The sequence below is a fragment of the Callorhinus ursinus genome, unplaced genomic scaffold (genome assembly GCF_003265705.2).
Source record: "Callorhinus ursinus isolate GAN/ISIS: 27379988/994484 unplaced genomic scaffold, GSC_fseal_2.0 scaffold74, whole genome shotgun sequence".
NCBI classification, from domain to species: domain Eukaryota; kingdom Metazoa; phylum Chordata; class Mammalia; order Carnivora; family Otariidae; genus Callorhinus; species Callorhinus ursinus.
In genome coordinates, this window is record NW_027397136.1 from 2,032,188 (window position 1) to 2,051,893 (window position 19,706).

Sequence of the window (19,706 nt, forward strand, 5' to 3'; positions counted from 1 at the left end):
TCTGCAGTGCTGCCGCCGAGACACCCACAGGCATGGCTTCCTCAGGCCCTCCTCATTTGCTCTTTTCCCCTCTGTGACTCTGTCTGCCTGCAGCCCACAAGCACAAGAAACAGGACGTGCTGCAGCCCTGCGACACGGAGTACCCTGTGTTTGTGCACCAGACAGCTGTCCGGGAGACCAACGGGATCATTGAGTGCGGAGCCTGCCAGAAGTAAGGCCCCAGGGCAGCTCTGCCTGTCCCCGGCTGGCCTCCCAGGGTCTTTGCTTCTCCTTTTCCTCAGTGAAGGAAGCCCAGGCTGAGGCAGAGGGTAGGCCAGCTGCGGGCGCTGGACGGTTTGGTATGCTATCTTAAGGGAACTGGGGAAAGGTGGTCCCGAGGCCAGATCTAGACCCACCCACCCCACCTCAGGCTCCAAAGCCATCCCGCCCAGAAGAAAGACTCGCACAGCCTCTCTCGGTGACCCTTTCGGTGTGGGTCTCACACACACCTGCTTAGCCCACAGCAGTTCAGTGTCAAGGCCATGCAAGCTCAGCAGCATGTGCAAGCCCTGGGAAGGCATGGGTAGGCGAGGGTAGCTTTGAGGAAAGAAACCAGTCGGCTCTCCCCCCGAAACCTGTCTGTGCAGAGAAATGGGCAAGCCTGAGGACCTTCTCAGAAGTGCGGGGGGCTGGAGGAGGCTTCTAGCGCTGTCAGATCACACTTGGCCTCTCCACTCCCAGGCATGGAGCCCGCGTGCGGGCCCCGCCTAGACTCAGGCCTTCTCCTGTGTGCAGGCTGCTGGAGCTGAGCTACATCCGAGCTAGATCCGACTGGTTCTGCCAGGCCCTGGCCCGGGAGGGCAGGGACACCTGACAGAAACTTCTCTCCTGCTGACTCCCACCCCGACCTCGGGGACCTACCAACTCATGAAACTCTGTCCTGGGCCTCCTCTAGGGTGTCCACTCAGCCAGCTTTGCCATTCACCAGGGGCTTCTCAGGATGTCCCTGAGGCTCCCCAGACCTCAAGGGAATTATTTTCTAGTGTAAGGCCTCAGACTGGGGCATGGGACTGTCATACTAGTACGTGATGTCGGGTGGATGTTAACCTCACCAGAGTGGTTTTCTGGGAACTACTGTGACTCGTTTATCTCAAAGGCTTGTCGTGAGGATAAAGTAAATGGTCTGGTGTGAGGCACAGACTTGAGAGTAGACAGATTCAGAAACTGGTTCTGCTGCTTCCTAGCCCTGTAACCTTGGGCGAGTTACCTCACCTCTTCTAGCCTCTGTGTTCTCCTCTGCGAAACACGAACAATACAACCTCCTTCGGAGTGGCGAAGGTTAAGTGTGTATGTGAGAGGGAGAAATCTTCCACCCCATAGGAAATGCTCAGGAAGTTGCAGCCGCTCTTATGTAACGTACTGGGCGGAACAGGCTTTCCCTAACCCTTTCCTCCCTCCCTCTGCCCGGCCTCCAGGGCCGTGTGCGGGCGCGCTGTGCCACCTTGTGGCCAAGCCCGAGCACTGCATCTTCCCGCACGGCGGGCCCCCGCCACAGTCCCCCAAAGCCAGGACAGCCACACATCCCTATCTGCTTGGGACAGTCTTGATTTATGTAAGTCCTTTCCCTCTCAAGAATTATCCCAGTTTGGACGTCCTCACCTCCAATCGGCTAGGAAGCAGTACAACTGCAAAGGTTTGTGGGTAAAATAAGCCCAGAGGACTGAGTTCATTGCCTAGGACTGTCCCTGCAGCTGCTCCTAATCTGACCGGCCTCATGGTTCTGTTCCTTCCCCTGCCACCCCAACTCCACACTATAAGTCTCCAGAAATTCCCTAGAAGCTCGAAGTCGGCCTGCCATAGAGAAGTTCTGCGACCTGCTTGTCTCTTTGCCACAGGATATTTGTGATGCAACAGATTCCCAGTAGTAACCTTCTCCTCCTGGTGACAGACCCCACTTGTGACTGTAGCATCTTCCCACTAGTCCTGCAGGAGGCTACAGAAGTCAAATATATCCTTCCAACCTCCAGGATATGTGGGCTGAGGGAGGGATGGTGGTGTAGATGTCCTTGAGGGGCTCAGATGCTGAGAGGTGAGGCCAGCCTCCCCCACCACCAGCATCCCACCCTTCCCCCCAAGGCATTGTGATTTGTTCCCCAACCCTTCCCTCCCCCACCCCTGGGTACCATCTTCTGCAAGACAGCTGGTCCCACCAAGGGTAGGTTCTTCCCAAACTTAGTCTCTAGAATCTCCAGAATCCACTCCTGTCATGAGGTGTTCGCCTTAACAGTGAATTCTGCACATAATGCCTCTGTCAAGTGTGACAGGATGCGCTCCCAGAAGCTTCGCCGGAGACCAGGTTCCTGCCATGCCTTCCATTCAGAGGTGAGGGCTGGAGGTGGGGGAAGGGGGGGCTTGGTCTTCATTCTCAAACCCCGAGCTCCGGGGCGGTGCCGGTGCACTTGCTGGTCTGAGCGGACACTTAGGAACACACTTGTGCTTGTGCACCTCCGTGGAATACATTCATGCGTGTGCATTGACATTTAGGCCCCCGGGGCAGTTACATACCGAGTCAACCAGGAGCTGAGGGCCAAATTTCCTAGGGTTTGGACCCTCAGTGATTTAAGACACAGCTTCCCCATATTGCCTTCATTACTACTGTACTTAGCTCCGAATGATCTGAGCAAATAGGAGGAAATCACTGTATGCAAAATTCTAATGGTGACCGACATAAATTGAGTACCCACTATGTAGGGTGCTTTGAGCTTAAGGCCTCAAGCTGGGTGCCTTATACATGGTATTGTCTTTGCTGGATATGACTGTCACAAATAATCCACATCAAAGGAGCTTCTAGAGTTGATGGCTTCCCCAAAGTCATTCTAAGAGGATGGCTCCACGGCCACTATAAGACTAGGGACAAGCAGAGGCTTGAGCCTGGTTCTGGACTGAGTGCACAGCCTCTACTTTCCCCTACAAAATAGGCAGTCTAAAAAAGATGGCAGTGGCAGTGTCTCTTCCATTTTCTGGATTTCCCTCTTTCCAGGTTTTTGGCTATTAGTCCCAGAGACCCTCCTCCCTATTCCTTGCCTCATCCTGAATGCTACCCTTTCATCTCTGTTCTGGGTTCACAGGAAAATGCCCAGGAGTGTGGTGGCACCTCGGACACCTCAGCCCCGCTCCCCATGCTCCTGCTGCCTCTGTGCGCATGGGTGCTACCACCCCAGCTGCTGGGGTGACACCCACCCACTCTCACCTTTGTTTTGACAAGATAATCCTTCCAGAGACATTCTAAAGAGTCAGCACCTGCCGTGGGATCCACCTCACTATACCTGGGTTGTTCATCTTAATCTTGGGCTAATGGTCCCTGCCTCCTGAGATTGCCGGATGGAACCTGAAACCACTTCTCAAAGACCTTGCGGGGTGCCTAGTACCATCCTTCTTACCTCCTCTTCAGGAGTCCTGCGTGAGCTCATCTTGGACCAAAACAAAAGAATTTAATTGCATCTATTCTCCAGAAGTCCAGACCCAGCCAAGGGTCAGCTGTTTCTAATGAACCTGGTTGGTCTTCAGTAGAATCCAAGAACTTAAAGCTACTGAGAAAGAGGGGCAGAATGAGGCCAACAGCAGAAATGAGATGAAGAACATGCCCCCACCTGAAATAGAACTTTCTCAAAATGAGATGCATGGTGGGGGGTAGGTCAATTTCCTAGCTGCCCCTCAAAAAAATGTGTGTGTGTGCGCTCACGGGCGTGTGTGTGTGTGTATGGGGGCGGGTTGGGAGGGGGCAATGAAGTAACTAGTAGTGGGAAAAACCCAGAACAGGAACAGGTATTAAATCCTTTCATATTACTGTGGCATGTCTACAAACTATTGCTATTAAAAACTTTTAAAAAATGTCTTTACCAAATGCTAATGTACAGAAACTTTTGCATCTAAGAAAAAGCCAAGAGGGTAAAATATGCAGTTGCTGCCCTGAAAGGTGAGAGAAGAACACGGGAGGTGGAGGCATAGTCGCAGCCAAGCAGAAGTTGCAGGAAAAAGCACAGTCCTTCACAGTGGCATGGTGAAGGGTCTCCTGAAGGCTAGCTCCAGCCTCCCCAGGAGGTCCACATCCCATAGTGGTCTTTTTCTAGCCACTTATCTTTATAAAAGAGACTACCTTGATCTCCATGTCCTGGGATGGAGCCCCATGTCAGGGTCCCAGCTCAGCGGGGAGCCTGCTTCTCCCTCTCCCTCTGCCTCTGCCTTTCCCCCTGCTTGTGCTCTGTCTCTCTCAAATGAATAAATAAAATAAAATCTTTAAAAACTAAAAAGACTACCTGACTCTATCCCTGGCGTTGGCATTTCGAGGAACATTCCACCACCCACAGCAGAGTCCACCAGGAGGGGAGCTCTATCTGGGAACTTACTCTCCACATGCACACCTCCCCCAGGGTCTCAAGGCCCTGAAGCTTCCTCCTCCCTCCCCCGCAGACCTGGCTCCTGAGAGATAGCAGCTCCCACTGTGAGAGCAACACTAAAAGGCAGAACCATGTAGACATTCTGAGGTGGCCTCAGGACTTTAAATTCAACTAACCTCCAATGAGGAGGTCCAGCCAAGCCCCAAGATAAGCATGGACAGCGTCCAGGGCCTCGGGAGACCCTTCTTCCCAGCCCTCCACAATTCAGAGTACAAGCTTCCCACCAACAAATGGCCCCATTTCCCTGTAGAGTGGGCCAAGTTTGAATAATGCATTCATTGCAGTATTTGTAAAATGCCTTACATTACTGATTATATGACGTCACTTTCACGATTTAGTCTCACAACAAGCCTGTGAGGTAGGCATTAACAGCCCCATTTATAGCTGAAGAAGTGGAGCCTCAGAGAAGAGAGTGACTCAAGCTCACTTGCTCAGCCAGTTTACATGGCAAAATAATGCTAGGAATGGCTAGCATGGTAACAGGTATTAACTCATTTAATCTCGCAACAATCCTCTGAAGTAGGTAGTTATTAGTCCCATATTATAGACCAGGAAACTGAAGCATAGACTTGAAAATTGGCCGCAAATTATTGAAAGAGCTCTGTGAAGTTCGAATGTGATACTCATGCAGTGTGCCCGGCATATAGTTAAGCACAAATTACATGTTACCTACTATTAGTCTATTACCTCGTTTGGGGGGAAGGGGAGAGTGGACCAAAAATGACAATGTGGATGCCAAGAACAACAGGCAAAGATCACAGGTGTCCATCTGGCACAGGTGGGTGAGAATGCAGCAGGGAACCCTTTCTCCAGCCCCCTCAGATGCCACAGCTCGGAGCTTCCCCACCATCCTGTCAAGAAGACCTTATCGTGACAGGCATGGCAGCATGAACACCTCCACCAACAACAGCACCCAGGGCCCACGGCCACCCCTCTGCCTTGCTTTGGCATCAATAAATGTTCTGGGCTCCAATAGCATCTGACCTCTACCAACTCCCAGACACAGTGCTAGTCTTTCTGTCTAGGACAGCAACCCTGTCTTTTGAAAGGCCTGTCTTCCCTGCCCACCCACGGAGAGCATTTTCAGGCAAATTTATCAACTATCTTGGCTATGTCATTTAAAATCCAAGATTAGGAAGTGCAGGGCAGCTCCTGGCCTTGTTTTGTCTACTTCATCCCCATGTCTCTGGATGGCCAGGAGGAGACTGTAAAATTGGGAAATCACTTTTAGAACCAATAGAAGGAGTAAACTAACCTTTCTGATAAACTAACCTTGCTCCTCACCTGGGTGAACGGGAAGATTCTTGTGAGCTTCGGAGATCCGAACAAGTAGTCTTCTTAACAGAACCATTAACGGACAGCAGGTGGCAGCCTCACTCAAGCTAAAGAGCCATCACTGCTAAGTTAAAACCAAAGCCATTTAATAAATGACAAGATTGTTAGAATCTTTAAATCTCTTTTCTTAAATGACCAAGAACTCAAAACTGCTGTCAGATCCTCCTTCTTCAGTACCAGGGATAAATTAACCACTAGATCCACCTAGTAATTTGGTACATTTTAATTAATAGAAGTGCTTTCAGGTAAAAACAGTTCACCACTTCACAATGCTGTATCAAGTTCTGATTCAGGAGGGCAAGGAAATGGAAGCATCTTAAAGTGAGAGAAGTAAATATGGGGGAGGGGGTCACAACAGGAAGAAATTGAAGAATTTGGCAGAAATGCCCGCCAATCACTATGGAAAGTTTGAGAAATGTTGATCTCAGTGAAAGAAGCGAAGAATATAAGCCCATTTCAAAAGGTGAGAAAAGGGACACTAGGGAAATAAATGTCCTCTTGCCCATGTCACTGGCAAATGGCAGAACCTGACCCTGAGCCTACCTCTTGTTCTAGGTCAGACAGCCAAGGCAGGGATGGGAGGTGGGCTATGAGAGGTTTTCATGTTCGTGTGGCTAGATTCCCTGCTTCCTCAGTTTCCCCGATCCCTGCTCCAGGCCATCACAAGTTACAAGAATCAGACGGACCTCCTTGTTTCCAAGTCACATCACTGAAGGCAGAAAAACTTCGTACATAAGTACACAATAAGTAGAGGTCAGTAGTTCATAACCAGTGAGTGAAGGAAAACAGAACACGCTGTAACTGAAGCAAAATATTCTAGAGACAAGGATATTTTTTTAGGATAAATTGTAAAGAAACATTGCCCAAGGGCTTCTTTAGGAAACCCAGAGCCCTAGCATCCCACAATGTCAAAATTCAAACTTGTCCTTTATTTCCTTCACGATACACATGGCAATTATCATGCAATATCATCACCTGAGAAAGGGAGCATAGTTTTTAGCAAAAAAAAAAAAAAAAAACTAGGAAAAAACCAAATGGTTCTTTATAAGCCCTCAAAAAAGCAGAAGGAGATCCATGAGAATGATCCAGATAATATATGGGGAAACCCTAAAGTTGTAGCTATGCTTAAAAATGAGAACTCGGGGTGCCTGGGTGCTGCAGTTGGTTAAGTGTCCAACTCTTGGTTTCAGCTGAAGCCATGATCTCAGGGTCATGAGACTGAGCCCCGCATCTAACTCCAAAAGCTCAGCACAGCATCTGCTTGAGGTTCTCTCTCTCCTTCTGCCCCTCCCGCTCATGCTCTCTAAAATAAGTAAATCTTAAGAAAAAAAAAAAGAATTCAAATACTGGAAATTCCCCTGCAAAGACAATTTACCCAAGGAAAAGGGGTTGGAATTCCTCTCCTTTCTTAAATTACACAAAGGGTTAACAAACCCCCAAACCTTTAGGTCAACACATGAGATTTAATCCGAACGGTCGTCTTATTGTAAAGAGTGCTGGCACAAGTCACACTTAGCCTGAGTATTACTCAACCCAGGAAATGAGTAGTACTGATCAGTGCACAGGGAGGTGGTTACGATTATCTGAGATACCAAGAGTCCTTCAACAGAAACCTTCACATAAAGTATCCATTATTGGGTGCCTGGGTGGCTCAGTTGGTTAAGCGACTGCCTTCGGCTCAGGTCATGATCCTGGAGTCCCGGGATCAAGTCCCGCATCGGGCTCCCTGCTCAGCAGTGAATCTGCTTCCCCCTCGGACCCTCCCCCCTCTCATGCTCTATCTCATTCTCTCTCTCAAATAAGTAAAATCTTTAAAAAAATTTTTTTAAAGTATCCATTATCTTAGGTATTATTCTGATAAACTTTAATCATAAATTAAGAACCACCCCTTGGAGTTAGCGCTCCCCTCCATTCTAAACCTGGTCCCAGTTGTAATGAAAGCTTAAGAAAGGTCAGGAAAAGTGAGTTGGGAATAAATAACTTTGATTTGTGCATTCAGAATGGGAAGTCTCTGACGATTTCTTAAGCTTCACTGTCTAAATTAAGGCTTCAAGGGAGGTAAGCCGAGGCAGTAAGACAGTACACAACAAATGTTCATATTCCATTTGGTTCTTTTTATTCGAAGTTGAGAATACAGCAAGTAAGGGAAATCCCATGGTGAATGGAACCATCACACAGAGGCCTTTCTGGAACCCCAACCTTCTATGATCCCCAAAATGTGCTTTGTGGCTTCAGCAATTTATAAAGGAGAAGGGGGGAAAATACTGAAAAAGGCCACTATTTAATGGTGAAAGAATGAAGCTCGAGAGGTCCTAACCAGCCTAGGGCCAACAAAGAAAATTAAAAATCTGCACAGAGCAAGCAAGCCTCTGATGCTGAGAGTAAGGCATTCAGGCGCCAACCTGGTGAGAGTTCTCAGCGAGCACTGTGAAGACCAAGTGCACAGTGAGGCTGTTGGTAGTGAGCTGCACATAGACACACACATACAAATGGGGGCACGCACACACACACTCGCACACACACCCTAAAGGGAGATTTTTACTGGATTACACATCACTGATGTTAATTTCATTTTTCCTAACAGTTTGTGCTATGTTGAACCAGATTCAGCTCCTCCTTTGGGGTGTGGGGTGACTGGGCCCAGAAACTACTACTTCTGTCGTTGTTGTTACAGGGCTGCATCTTATACCCTGTATCCCAAAGTGCATGACCAAAGAGCAAGTCTGGCTTCTGATATGTGCTGTTGCTTCCATGAGATTAAGTGTCCTTCCTTCCAGATGGCCACTGCCCTGCTGGACTATTCCCTCAAAGGGAGTAATACTGTTCTTTATTCTGTCAGGCACTGCACCAGTTCACCCACTCAAGTCTTTTGCTGGGTCCCCTGGCACCCAAGGCAGTGACCTTACCCAGAACCAAAATACTTTCAAGTTCTTCCCCAGTTCTACAATGGAGTCCTTCTTCTTGGTACCCAGCTTTCGCTGGAGATTGGAAGGGGAGAGAAAGGAGATTAATAACCAAGAAAATGCTCTGCTGGATAGGAGACCCTTCCCATACACCAAACACCTATTGGAGGGTGCCAGCCCCTGCGCTTAGGGCTTCAATGTTTAGTTCTAAAACCCACAATCCCCAAGATGTAACTCAATCACCTGAAGTCTTGGGTGACAACAAGTAACCTAAGACTCAAGTGCTATTTTGGTGGTTTGTCTGTGAGCCAAGATTAGAATTCTATGAACCAGATCCTTCCCCTACCACTTTCCCTGACACCATAACAGGGTACCTCTGGGGCATGAGCAACCTTTTTTCTACTTCTAGCAGCTCTTTAAAGATACAGCTGTACCAGACTCCCTGGCAATAACATACCATTTTCTTTCACAACTTCCCACCACACTATCCCCAAAAATTGGGGTTCAGGGAATACTGATGACTCCAAGGTGGGTACCAGACCTTGCTTTACAAGAGTTCTACTGGCTTTCTTGTTCAAGGACAGCTGATATGTGTGTCACGACTAGGCTCACTAAGACAGTGGTGCCAGAGGTGAAATTCACCTTTTCTGATCCAAAGGAAGCATTCTCCCAACCTATGTAAATGAGCTCAGGAGGCACCTGGGCAAGTCAGAGTCTCTTTTGTGGCTGGCTCCGTGCCAGGAGCTATGATGCCAGGGAAAAATCCATTTGTATTCCCAAGAGGGGGAAGGGTGGTTAGGGCAGTGCCTGTTAACAGAAGGAAATTTCTGGGGCGTTCCAGAACTCCACAGCAAAGATATGGAAAACTGTCACATCCCTGCAGATAAAAATCACCACAAAATTGAATAGGATGCCAGGAAGTAATCAGATCAGCCTCTGGGCTAACACTTCCAGAGCTCCCCCCACTGTCTCCACTACCCCTTTGCTGGCATAATTGACTTTCCCAAGTAAATGGCTCTACTCTTTAGAAGGGGTCACTCTCAGCACAGAAAACCAGCCTCTCGAGTGATACCATTAACTAGAGCCTTTATCTAACATCCTGTCAGCCATTCACGTGCTGCTTCCACTGAGAAAACACATACAGCTTCCCTCTACCTTGGGACTCCCAAAGGCTCTCAGACATGAGAGTGGTCATGTGATCACTGGGCTGGAGCTGTACTTTCTGCCCCACAGGGTCCAAGTTACGCCAGCCTTTAGAAGGCACCTTGGTGCACCAAGGCATTATACATTCTGGGGCCATCACCTGATCCTCCTACAGTCACTTTGTGCAAAATTGAAACAGTGTGTGGTACTTGCATGTTTCATTCTATACAAAATTCCCCTCCCTCCCATACCCCTGTTTTAAACATTTATATAAATTCTTATTTTAAACAGTAAGTTAGAAATCTTATTTACATTAATTTCTTTGTTCTCCCAAAAGAGCATCTAAAATCACATTCCCACCCTTTAATAGGATATAAATGTTCACCTAAATTGGTTTGTATTATTGATTTGAGAGAGAAAGGGAGAAGAACGAACCACCAGCTAAACTGTGTTCCCATCTTCTACAAAGAAATGTGACACGGATCAGAAGCCAGTTTGCCAAGGTCGTGCAGAGCCCTCAATCAGTAGATCCCAATTATAAGTCAAGGTTTGGGCCATTTCTCCTTTTCTCCAAATTGATGCACTCCATCCTTTGAGGTATGATTTATTTTTGCTTTTCTCTTTTCAGTCGTGTACCAGGTGGAGCCCCAGGGGCATCACAAAGCCCACGAGGCTGTCCAAATTTTGGGGCTCCTCTGGCACTGGCATCAATGGCCAGTAAGGGAGGCCTGCAGACGCTGCAGGGCCTGTTCAGGGTCACAGTCCCCAGCTTCTGGAAGGTGTCACAGTGCATCCTCTTCACTGCAGCCTCCGCCAATCATGAAACGGAACTCCTGGAGGTTTGAGACGCCATGGAAGTGAACAAAAGCGCCAGCAACCACAAAGATGTGAAACAGCTGATGAGAGTGAAACTGGAGGGAAGGGGGGAGGAAAGAGAAACCCATTCATTATTAAAGTCTGCTAAAGAGTCTTCAGGTTTGTTTGTGCTGAGGAGGGCAGGGAATGGAGGTGACAGAGCTCAAATTCGAGGTGTCCACAGATCTTGGAACATCCATTAGGGCATATCACATTCTGCTGAACTCAAGGCCAGCTGTCTCCAAAGAAATCAAGGCGCTACCGCTAAATTCTAACTATGAAGATGTGTACACATATCACAGGAGAATCTGGTAAACTTGGGCAAGTGGCATACACACACTCTTGCCAACAGACTACAAAGGCCCAAAAATCCCTCCGTGCCCAGCAATGGGCTACAGTTAGACATGGGGAGGTTTTCCTCTTTGCTGAAGGAGGTTTTTATCATGGCCTCAATAAGGCACCAGGGCTATGGCCGATTTAAATGTTGCTCTCTCTCAGAAAAACCAAAGGGATTTCTAGGATTAGGTAGAAGATTAAAACATACGTCCCTCAGCTCTAAGACTCTGGAATCACACGAACAACATACCTTATCAAAAGACTAGCAAAGCCAGGCCTTTTCCTTCCTTCTCAAATCAGAAACTGGTCTACAAGCACATGACATTTTTTTCTGATTTAATCTGTTCTGTTGAATGCTAGTTCATTTCTTAAAAGGGATCTATCAATTGCTCAGTGAACCGAACATCATTTCAAAAATTATACTATTCTCTCATTATCATCTCAAAAAGTACAGTTGCAAAACAGTATTCATCAAGAGAAAGAGAATGATTTTAGAGGTGTAAACTAGAAGGAGCCACAAGTCACATCCCAGGAAATGCTTCCTAGGAAACCAAAGGGGATTCATTCTCCCAAAAAAGTGGGGGGGGGGAATAACCCCATAATCAATGTCAAAATGATGATGAGGCAATCTCCAAAAGATAAATTAACTAATTTGAATCTGAAAAGATTGCCTAAATTAGCATTACCTTCATTTTATGAAGGACTAAAACTCTGGAGACTAGATGATCAACTTAGTTTACAATAATCAGCAACAGGTCAAGGAACAGAATTCCAAAGGTCAGACTTCGTATCAAACAACTTTTCAATTCTGTACCTATTGAAAATGTTTCAGGCCATCTTCAATTACAAAATTTTCCATCTATTGGTCCCTTACATTTCTTTCCCCTTCTCTTTCCCTCTCTCTTAACCACAATCTAGTTAGCTCTCCCTCCTCTCTTGCTACCAAAAACACATGTATACACACTCAATCTCTCATTACAAATCATCGGATTTTAGTATCAAAAAGGACTTTGGTAAACAATCTAGTCCACCACCCTCATTTTCTAAAAGGAGGAAACCAAAACAAGCTAGAATGTCTTGCCAGTTCAGGGTAGTAGAGGAGCACAGACTCGGGTATTAGACTAGCCTGATTTAAATCCCACTCCTACCACCCAGGAGCAACTTGTCCTCACACTGGACACGTTACCTAATCTCCCTAAGCCTCATTTCCTAATCTGTAAAATGAAAACATTAGTAATAGTTGTCATATCTTAGAGGGCCAATGTATTAAATGGGGTAATGTGTGTAAAGTGCTCACTCAGAACCATGCCAACCACCAAGTAAGTGCTCAGTAAATGTTAGTCATCACTGTACTTAACCAGAGAAACACAACTAATGAGGAAGAGTTACAACTAAAATACAGGTCTCGCAATTTTGAGTCTAAAATTTTTCAATTATTTCACTTTCCGGTCTGCCAGTAACATACTAACAGATATGTATATATACATACTAACTGCCCCTGGTCATACTTACCCAGATATCACACTTGCCAGGAAAAAAGCGTTCAGGGATGCGGGCAGCATAGAGGGCAGCGCCTGTGATATAAAGGCTGGCCATCAGCATCAGCCAGCCAATCTGCCCTATGGTGGCGGCCTTCAGGAATCCCTCCGAGATGACATAGTGCAAGGTAGGAATGATTCCACTCAGGCCAAGGCCCAAAAATACTCCTGGCAATCACAAGAATAAAATAAAGTAAGAATGCAGAAGAGAAGTAAGGAAGAAGTCAGTATTACAACATAGCACTAGTAATTCTATAAACTGAGCATTTCAAGTATGAGGCTTCTTGTTTGAAAGGAAAAAGAAGGTTCTTCAAACTCTGGGATACTGCCACAACAGACAGCACAGCTCTGTTCTAAAAGAGATCCATTTACAAATGCAAGGAGCCTCCTGCTGAGAGAGGCTCAGCTTAACAAGTCAGCAGTCCTCAAAAGGCTTAGAAATGTGTTAAGTGTTTCAGGAATAGACAGCTCAAGGAGTTTGTTTAAAACAAACTTTCCTAAATGCTGCCACTTCATAGACACAGATTGCAATACAGAGCAATTTCACTTATTTTATCTCCCCCCTCTGAAGCAACAAGGATCCCTGGGGTTGGAGTGAAGTGGAAAGGCAGGGGGTGGCAATTGGAGGGGGGGGCTAGGGGGAAGGTCACGACTGCTCCTGGAAGCTCCCAGTCCCAAAAGTACCAATCTGGGTACAGAAATCTATCAGAATCACTCCACCACAGCCCTAGTGCCTTCAAAATCATCTACAGCAGTGTTTTTCAAACTTCTGAATATGACCTAGGTGAATCTGGATTAGCATTTTTTTTTTAAGTGAACTACAATGAAATAAAAATCAAACTGTCGCAAATGGAGTGTTAAGTAGTAGTTTGCAGAAGTTGAGTCATATGTGTGTGAATTTATGAGTATATACACAAATCCATGTCAGTCGAAAACCACACTTCGCACCCAGGAGCCAATAACTGCTTCCATATTTTGACACAAAGAGTTAGAAATGACCTTTAAGTCTCAAGATACAAGACAAGGAGCCTATTACTTGCTTTGGACATTACCAAGTTGCTGGTATGCAACAATACATGCACACACACACACACCTGATAAATAATGGGCACCTACCTACAAGAGAAGAGGAAAATGACAATGCTCATCTCACAAAAGAAGGGAATCGAGCAGGCCAAAATAAAAAAACCTTTTCCTACTTCTACCCCTCACTAAAGAGAAACCGTCATGATCCTGTTTCACATGCTAAACAGAGGCTCTGGCAGTCTTGCCTACCATTCTGGAAGTCAAAAGCCCAGGAGCCCAGTTCTTCTGATGTGTATCACAGCAGAATAAATGTTCAGCCATACTCTCTATCTCCCACGCTGAAGAAGGCTTAGCCCCACAGTTAAGTACCGCTGGAAGTCACCCCTGACCACTGCTTCTCTGCTCAGATAATCACTTAAAAAGGGACATGGGGAGACTGTTGCAAAGTGGTCATTAACAAGAAGTTAAATTCTAACTTCTAACCTTCTAGGAAACTGCAGATGAACCATGGCTTGGATTTTAATACGAAATGGTTTTGGGGTTTTTTTGTTTTGTTTTGTTTCAAAGGTTTTAAAGGTTTACTACAATTTGTTCATTCTCAGTAGGCTCCAGGTTTGATACCGAGGAAAGAACACTGAAAGACATGGCCCTGGCCACAAGGAGTCCCAGTCCAGTGGGAAACAAAAACATGTCTCCATGAACTCCCCACTCACAGAGGAAGGCTCAACCAGAGGTTTTTTGCTTTCCAAACAATCTCCATTGAGACAGGCCTCATTCTAAATATAAAAAGCCTCTTTTTCCCTATATTAGAAGAGATGTATGGTGTTTACTTTAGTAGAATACAATCATATGAAGTTTTATTTACCTAAGCAGTACACATTTTTGAATAAAAATACAAAACAAAAAAAATGACGCCAAAAGAACCAATCACTAAAAAAAGTACACTCCAAGCTGAGAATGAGAAAGAGTAATCATTGTTCTTTTGTGGGTTTTTGGATTTTTTTTTTTTTTTTTTTACAAAGGTTACAGAGCCACAGCCTTTTGGACAGTACATGGTCATAAACTCAAGTGAATTACAAAATATATACATTGACTCATAAAGCTCCCCATGCCCCTCAACTCTTTGTGCTTTAAGACAAACTAATAAACACTACACTACATTAAAAGCCCCTGAAGAACAGCAGCTATGACTTATTTATCTTTGCATCACAAGTACATAGCACAGGACTTGGCAAGTAGACCTTTAATAAATGACTGGTAAATAAATGAATGTCCAATGTAAAACCCCCACATCTCTTACCTGCTCTTACTCCTCGATACTGAGGGGTAGCAAACATGTCCCACTGGGAAACTATAATGGCCGCAATGCCCAGCACACAGATGACAATTAAGTAGATAAAGCAAGGTTGTGGATTACAGTAGAAAGAATAATAAAGCCATGGAACAAAACTTCCCATAATCAGAAGAGCAATACCAGAGTAATCCAGTCTAAAAGAGGAAAAAAAAAAAATTCATGTGATGTTAAAAAGTACGACCCATTACAGGTTCCAATTACTCCCCTATGACATGAGCTAGCACTAACAGACAAGAGGCAAACAGGGATGCTTTTTTTTTAAGTTCCCATCAGATAGTATCAAGAATTCTGCCAATTCTGCTGGATATTCTTCCCTAACCACTGACTCTAATATTTGATTACAATGTAGACTTTCCGATACTTACTTAGAGAAGAGCCGGGAGACCCCTTCTGAGTGGCAGTAGACCGTGTGGAAGAGCCATGAAAAAGAAAGGCAGAGAATGGCCCCCAAGAAGAATAATCCAAAGACCACCTTCTCTTGAAGAGGGGCCACAAAGGAGATGTTTGGGCGAAACATATAAAAGATCCCCAGGCACAGGAAAAATACACAACCTACAAAAAGAGTAAGTACAGAAAGAGAAAAGACAATCGATCCCTTGTCAAGAAACAGTGTTATGTGTTGACGAGGTTCTCAGTCCTTCACAATCACAATGATATCTGAATCAAAAGTTCCATGAGAAAGATTTTTCAAATAACTAAAGCTTATCCAAAATTTTGGTCTACTTCAAACACTGCTGGTACCTTATACTCCTCAGCTTCAAAAACCGTGTATAGGAAATAGTATTTTATTTACCTAAGAGCATAATCCAAAAAGAAACCAGACAATGCTGCTACTCCTTAGAAGGCTAAATTAGTCCATTTCTACCTGTAAATCTAGTATAGAATTTCATTTAGAAAGTTTTTGGCACATATGTTGGAGCCCAGCTTTCAAAGATCCATTTTGGTGTTCGCTTTTGCAATGAATTCTAATACCTCCAAACCCTGTCAAGAAATACAGCTTTTGGGGCACCTGGGTGGCTCAGTTGGTTAAGCGTCTGCCTTCAGCTCAGGTCATGATCTCAGGGTCCTGGGATTGAGTCCCGCATCAGGCTCCCTGCAGGGAGTCTGCTTCTCCCTCTCCTCCCCGCTCGGGCTCTCTCTCTCTCTCTCTAGCTATTTCTCTCTCTCTCAAATAAATAAATAAAATCTTAAAAAAAAGAAAAAGAAATACAGCCTTCCTCCACCAACAGCCATCAAGGAACATTATGCTTCTCTGGTCCTCACCAGTTGGCCCAACAGATTCAAGAGTTAAGGACAATAAAATGCCTATTCATGCTATTTCATAATCAGTTTTTAAACTGCTCTTCTTCACAGTAAAATACATATTCTTGCTGCTTAAGAAAAGGTCACTTAAGGGCGCCTGGGTGGCTCAGTCGTTAAGCGTCTGCCTTCGGCTCAGGTCGTGGTCCCGGGGTCCTGGGATCGAGCCCCGCATCGGGCTCCCCGCCTTGCGGGAAGCCTGCTTCTCCCTCTCCACTCCCCCTGCTTGTGTTCCCTCTCTCTCTGTCAAATAAATTAAAAAACTTAAAAAAAAAAAAAAAGAAAAGGTCACTTAACACAAGGAAGGCACAGAAATTAAGAAGTTAAACATGTGCTAAGTAACTGTTCTATTTAAAAAACTTTTACCCTTGAGTAGAAGTCAGCAATGAACTGGTTTTGCTGCTCTATTCCATTCTCACTACACTAGCAGGTAGAAAGGAATTCGGGGACACAACAGAAATCAAATGTGTGATACAAAATGCAAGTCAAATGGGGGTAAACCAGAAAAGATTTCGTATATTCACGGGGTTGTGCAACCATCACTATTATTTAATTTAAGAATATTTTCATCACCCCAAAAAGCAGCCCCCACTTACTACATTCGTCTTCCCCTCCCCACTATGCCACAGCCCTAGACAACCACTAATCTACTTTGTCTCCACGGATTTTCACATTCTGGACATTTCGTGTATATGGATTCCATAATATGTGGCCTTTTGTGTCTGGCTTGTTCCACTTAGCATAATGTTTCAAGGCTCACCCGTGTTGCATCACATATCAGTACTTCATCTCTTTTTATGGCCAAATAATATTTCCTTTGTATGGATATGCCACATTTTATTTACCCATTCACCAGCTGAAAGATGTTTGGGTTGTTTCTACTTTTTAACTATTATAAATAATGTTGCTAAAAACATTTGTGTACATGTTTTTGTGTGAACATGTTTTCAATTCTCTTGAGTACATAACTAAGGAGCAGAACTACTGATAACTCTGTTTAACTTTCTGAGGAACTGTCAAAACTGTTTTCCATAAAGGCTGTGCCATTTTACATTCCTACCAGCAAAGTATGAGAGTTGCAATTTTTCTACATCCTTGCCAAAACTTATTTTCCATTTTCTTGATTATAGCCATTCTAGCAAGCGTAAAGTGGTATCTCATTACATTTTTCAAAGTATTTGAATTGCAATCTCCAAAATGACTAATGATGTTGAGCATCCCTTTTTTTTCCCCCTTTTTAAAAATTGAAATAGAGTTGACACTTGAGCATTTTTTCATGTGTTTATTGGTCATCTGTAGACCTTTGGAGAAATGTCTATTCAGACGCTTTACTCATTTTTTAAACTGGGTCGTCCTTTTATTGTTTAGTTGTAGAAGAGTTCTTTACTAGAGCCTCATCAGATAGATGATTTGCAAACATTTTCTCCCATTCTGTGGGTTATCTTTCTACTTTCTTGATAATGTCCTTTCACATGCGAAAGTTTTTAATTTTGAGAAAGTTCAATTTATCTATTTTTTCTTTGGTTGTTTATACCAAACTTAGGTGTCAATTATCACGTAATCTAAGGTCACAAAGATTTACATCTATATTTTTACCTAATGATTTTATGGTTTTAGTTCTTATGTTTAGGTCTTTGATCCATTTTGAGTTAATTTTGTAATGAGGTAGGGATCCAACTTGATTCTTTTACATGTAATTACTCAGTTTTCCCCCGATACTATTTGCTGATAAGACTATTCTTCCCCCACTGTATTCTTCCTTTAATATGCAATCATGATGGAAAAAAATATTAGCCACCACATTCTACTTCAAGCAAAACTAAAATTTAGTTGTGAATATTCTAAGTAATGATTTTGAAAAATCAGTATTTCTATTAAATAAGCACCTTCCTCACAGTGTTCATTAAGACATTATACCACATTTTGTACAGCACCTTTCCCTTGGCCTGGTTCAAGAACACAGTCTGAAAATCTAATATATAAAATTATAACTTAGCTACAAATAAAATCAAAGTGCAAACTAGGATAACCACAGAATAAACCAGTAAGAAACTGCATCATTAAAAATCCAAAAAACAAAATGGCAAATCCCAAATACATTTTTTTGTTTTATCCTTATCCTCAAATACACAGGGGGAAAAAAAAAGAATAAAAAGTGAATCACTAATCCCCTGCACCACTGATATTACATACCTAAAAGATGTGTCCAGATGTTACCTGTCTCTGTGTGTATTCTGAAAATGCTCTTAAAACAGGCCCGGAAAGAAGGCATTGGGGGCCGATGTCCATGTAAAAGGAAATCGTTATCCTTGAGCCAGTCTGGTAGTACATCATGAGGGATTACTCGCCACCGACCTTCCCATACCTGGAAGAAGAATATCAAATATCTTTGTGGTTTTGTCAATGTAGCAACACTGAGTGCCCTAAAAGAATGGTTTTAAGCTTCATTTCAGTCTGGCTAAAAGTTGGGTCCATCTGTACAGACTTGCCTTCCTTCATCATCCACAACAGACTTTACCTCTGAAAAGTCCCTGTGATATTAAATATGACTGTTTTTATACTTCACATTTCTGTTGGTGTAAAAAGAACTACAGCTGACCCTTGAAAGTGTGTTTGAAATGTGCGGGTCGACTTATATGCAGATTTTTTCCAGTACAGTTCTGTAAATGAATTTTCTCTTCCTTATGATGTTACTAACACTTTTTTCTCTAGCTTATTTTAAGAATATAGTTTTTAATACATATAACGTACAAAATATGTTGCCTTTTCATACTATTGGTAAGGCTCCCAATCAACAGTAGGCTATTAATAGTTAAGTTTTGGAGGAGTCAAAAGTTATGCATGGATTTTCAACTGCGAAGGAGTCAGTACTTTTAAGCCCTGTATCATTCAAGGGCCAAACCCGTATATAGAATCACTTATGTGCCTTCTGCTAAATTCTCTCCCTTTCCCTTCTCTTCCTACCACAACAAACATGAAGTAAAAAAAAAAAAAAGTGCATGAGTCAAAATCTTTGATCTCTACCATTAACTAGTTGAAGGAGCTTTAATCAGAAAATCACCAAGCCTCAGTTTCCTCATTTATAAAACAGGGTGACAGTACTTTACTTTGTAAGGATCAAATGAAATAACCCAGAGCACTTCGTAAATGTTTTAGCAAGCCCCAGCATCCACCCCACAGGTGGTATGTAACCCTGACCATTCCCAGAGGCTATTAACCTACCTAAGAGTTAGTGACTAATCCACCCTCCTCGTGCTGGAGAGATGGCAAAGAAACTCAAACGTTAAGGGCCCTTCAAAAGTCCCATCACCACCACCCCCTTCTCCCTTTTCTTCACTGTCCCTCCCCCACAGACTCTAACAGAAAAGGATCAGGAATTTGGTACCCGTCCTTAAAAACCTGTCAACCTCTGCACTGTTTCTTTTAATGTCTCTCAGCCCGGAGAGCTCACATCATAAGGATCACTTAATCCCAAACTAAC

At 44.2% G+C, this 19,706-nt stretch overlaps 2 protein-coding genes across 6 annotated transcripts in view; one reads left to right on the forward strand and one right to left on the reverse strand.

The window, feature by feature from the left end:
* Positions 1-4,249, forward strand: part of CACNA2D4 (calcium voltage-gated channel auxiliary subunit alpha2delta 4) — a 130,819-nt gene extending 126,570 nt beyond the window's left edge. The window contains exons 35-38 of the mRNA XM_025851828.2: positions 94-211; positions 1,875-1,987; positions 2,279-2,361; positions 3,108-4,249. Coding sequence (XP_025707613.1) covers positions 94-211; positions 1,875-1,987; positions 2,279-2,361; positions 3,108-3,212 — 419 coding nt within the window. The 3' untranslated portion in view covers positions 3,213-4,249. The remainder of the gene's footprint in view (positions 1-93; positions 212-1,874; positions 1,988-2,278; positions 2,362-3,107) is intronic.
* Positions 4,250-7,864: 3,615 nt separating this feature from the next.
* ADIPOR2 (adiponectin receptor 2) overlaps positions 7,865-19,706 on the reverse strand; it is a 99,865-nt gene continuing 88,023 nt past the window's right edge. For all 5 annotated transcript variants that reach the window (XM_073887009.1, XM_073887011.1, XM_073887010.1 and 2 more), the window contains 5 exons: positions 18,419-18,590; positions 15,292-15,478; positions 14,873-15,060; positions 12,521-12,714; positions 7,865-10,728 (listed from right to left, as the gene is read on the reverse strand). In XM_073887009.1, coding sequence (XP_073743110.1) covers positions 10,600-10,728; positions 12,521-12,714; positions 14,873-15,060; positions 15,292-15,478; positions 18,419-18,590 — 870 coding nt within the window. In that variant the 3' untranslated portion in view covers positions 7,865-10,599. The remainder of the gene's footprint in view (positions 10,729-12,520; positions 12,715-14,872; positions 15,061-15,291; positions 15,479-18,418; positions 18,591-19,706) is intronic.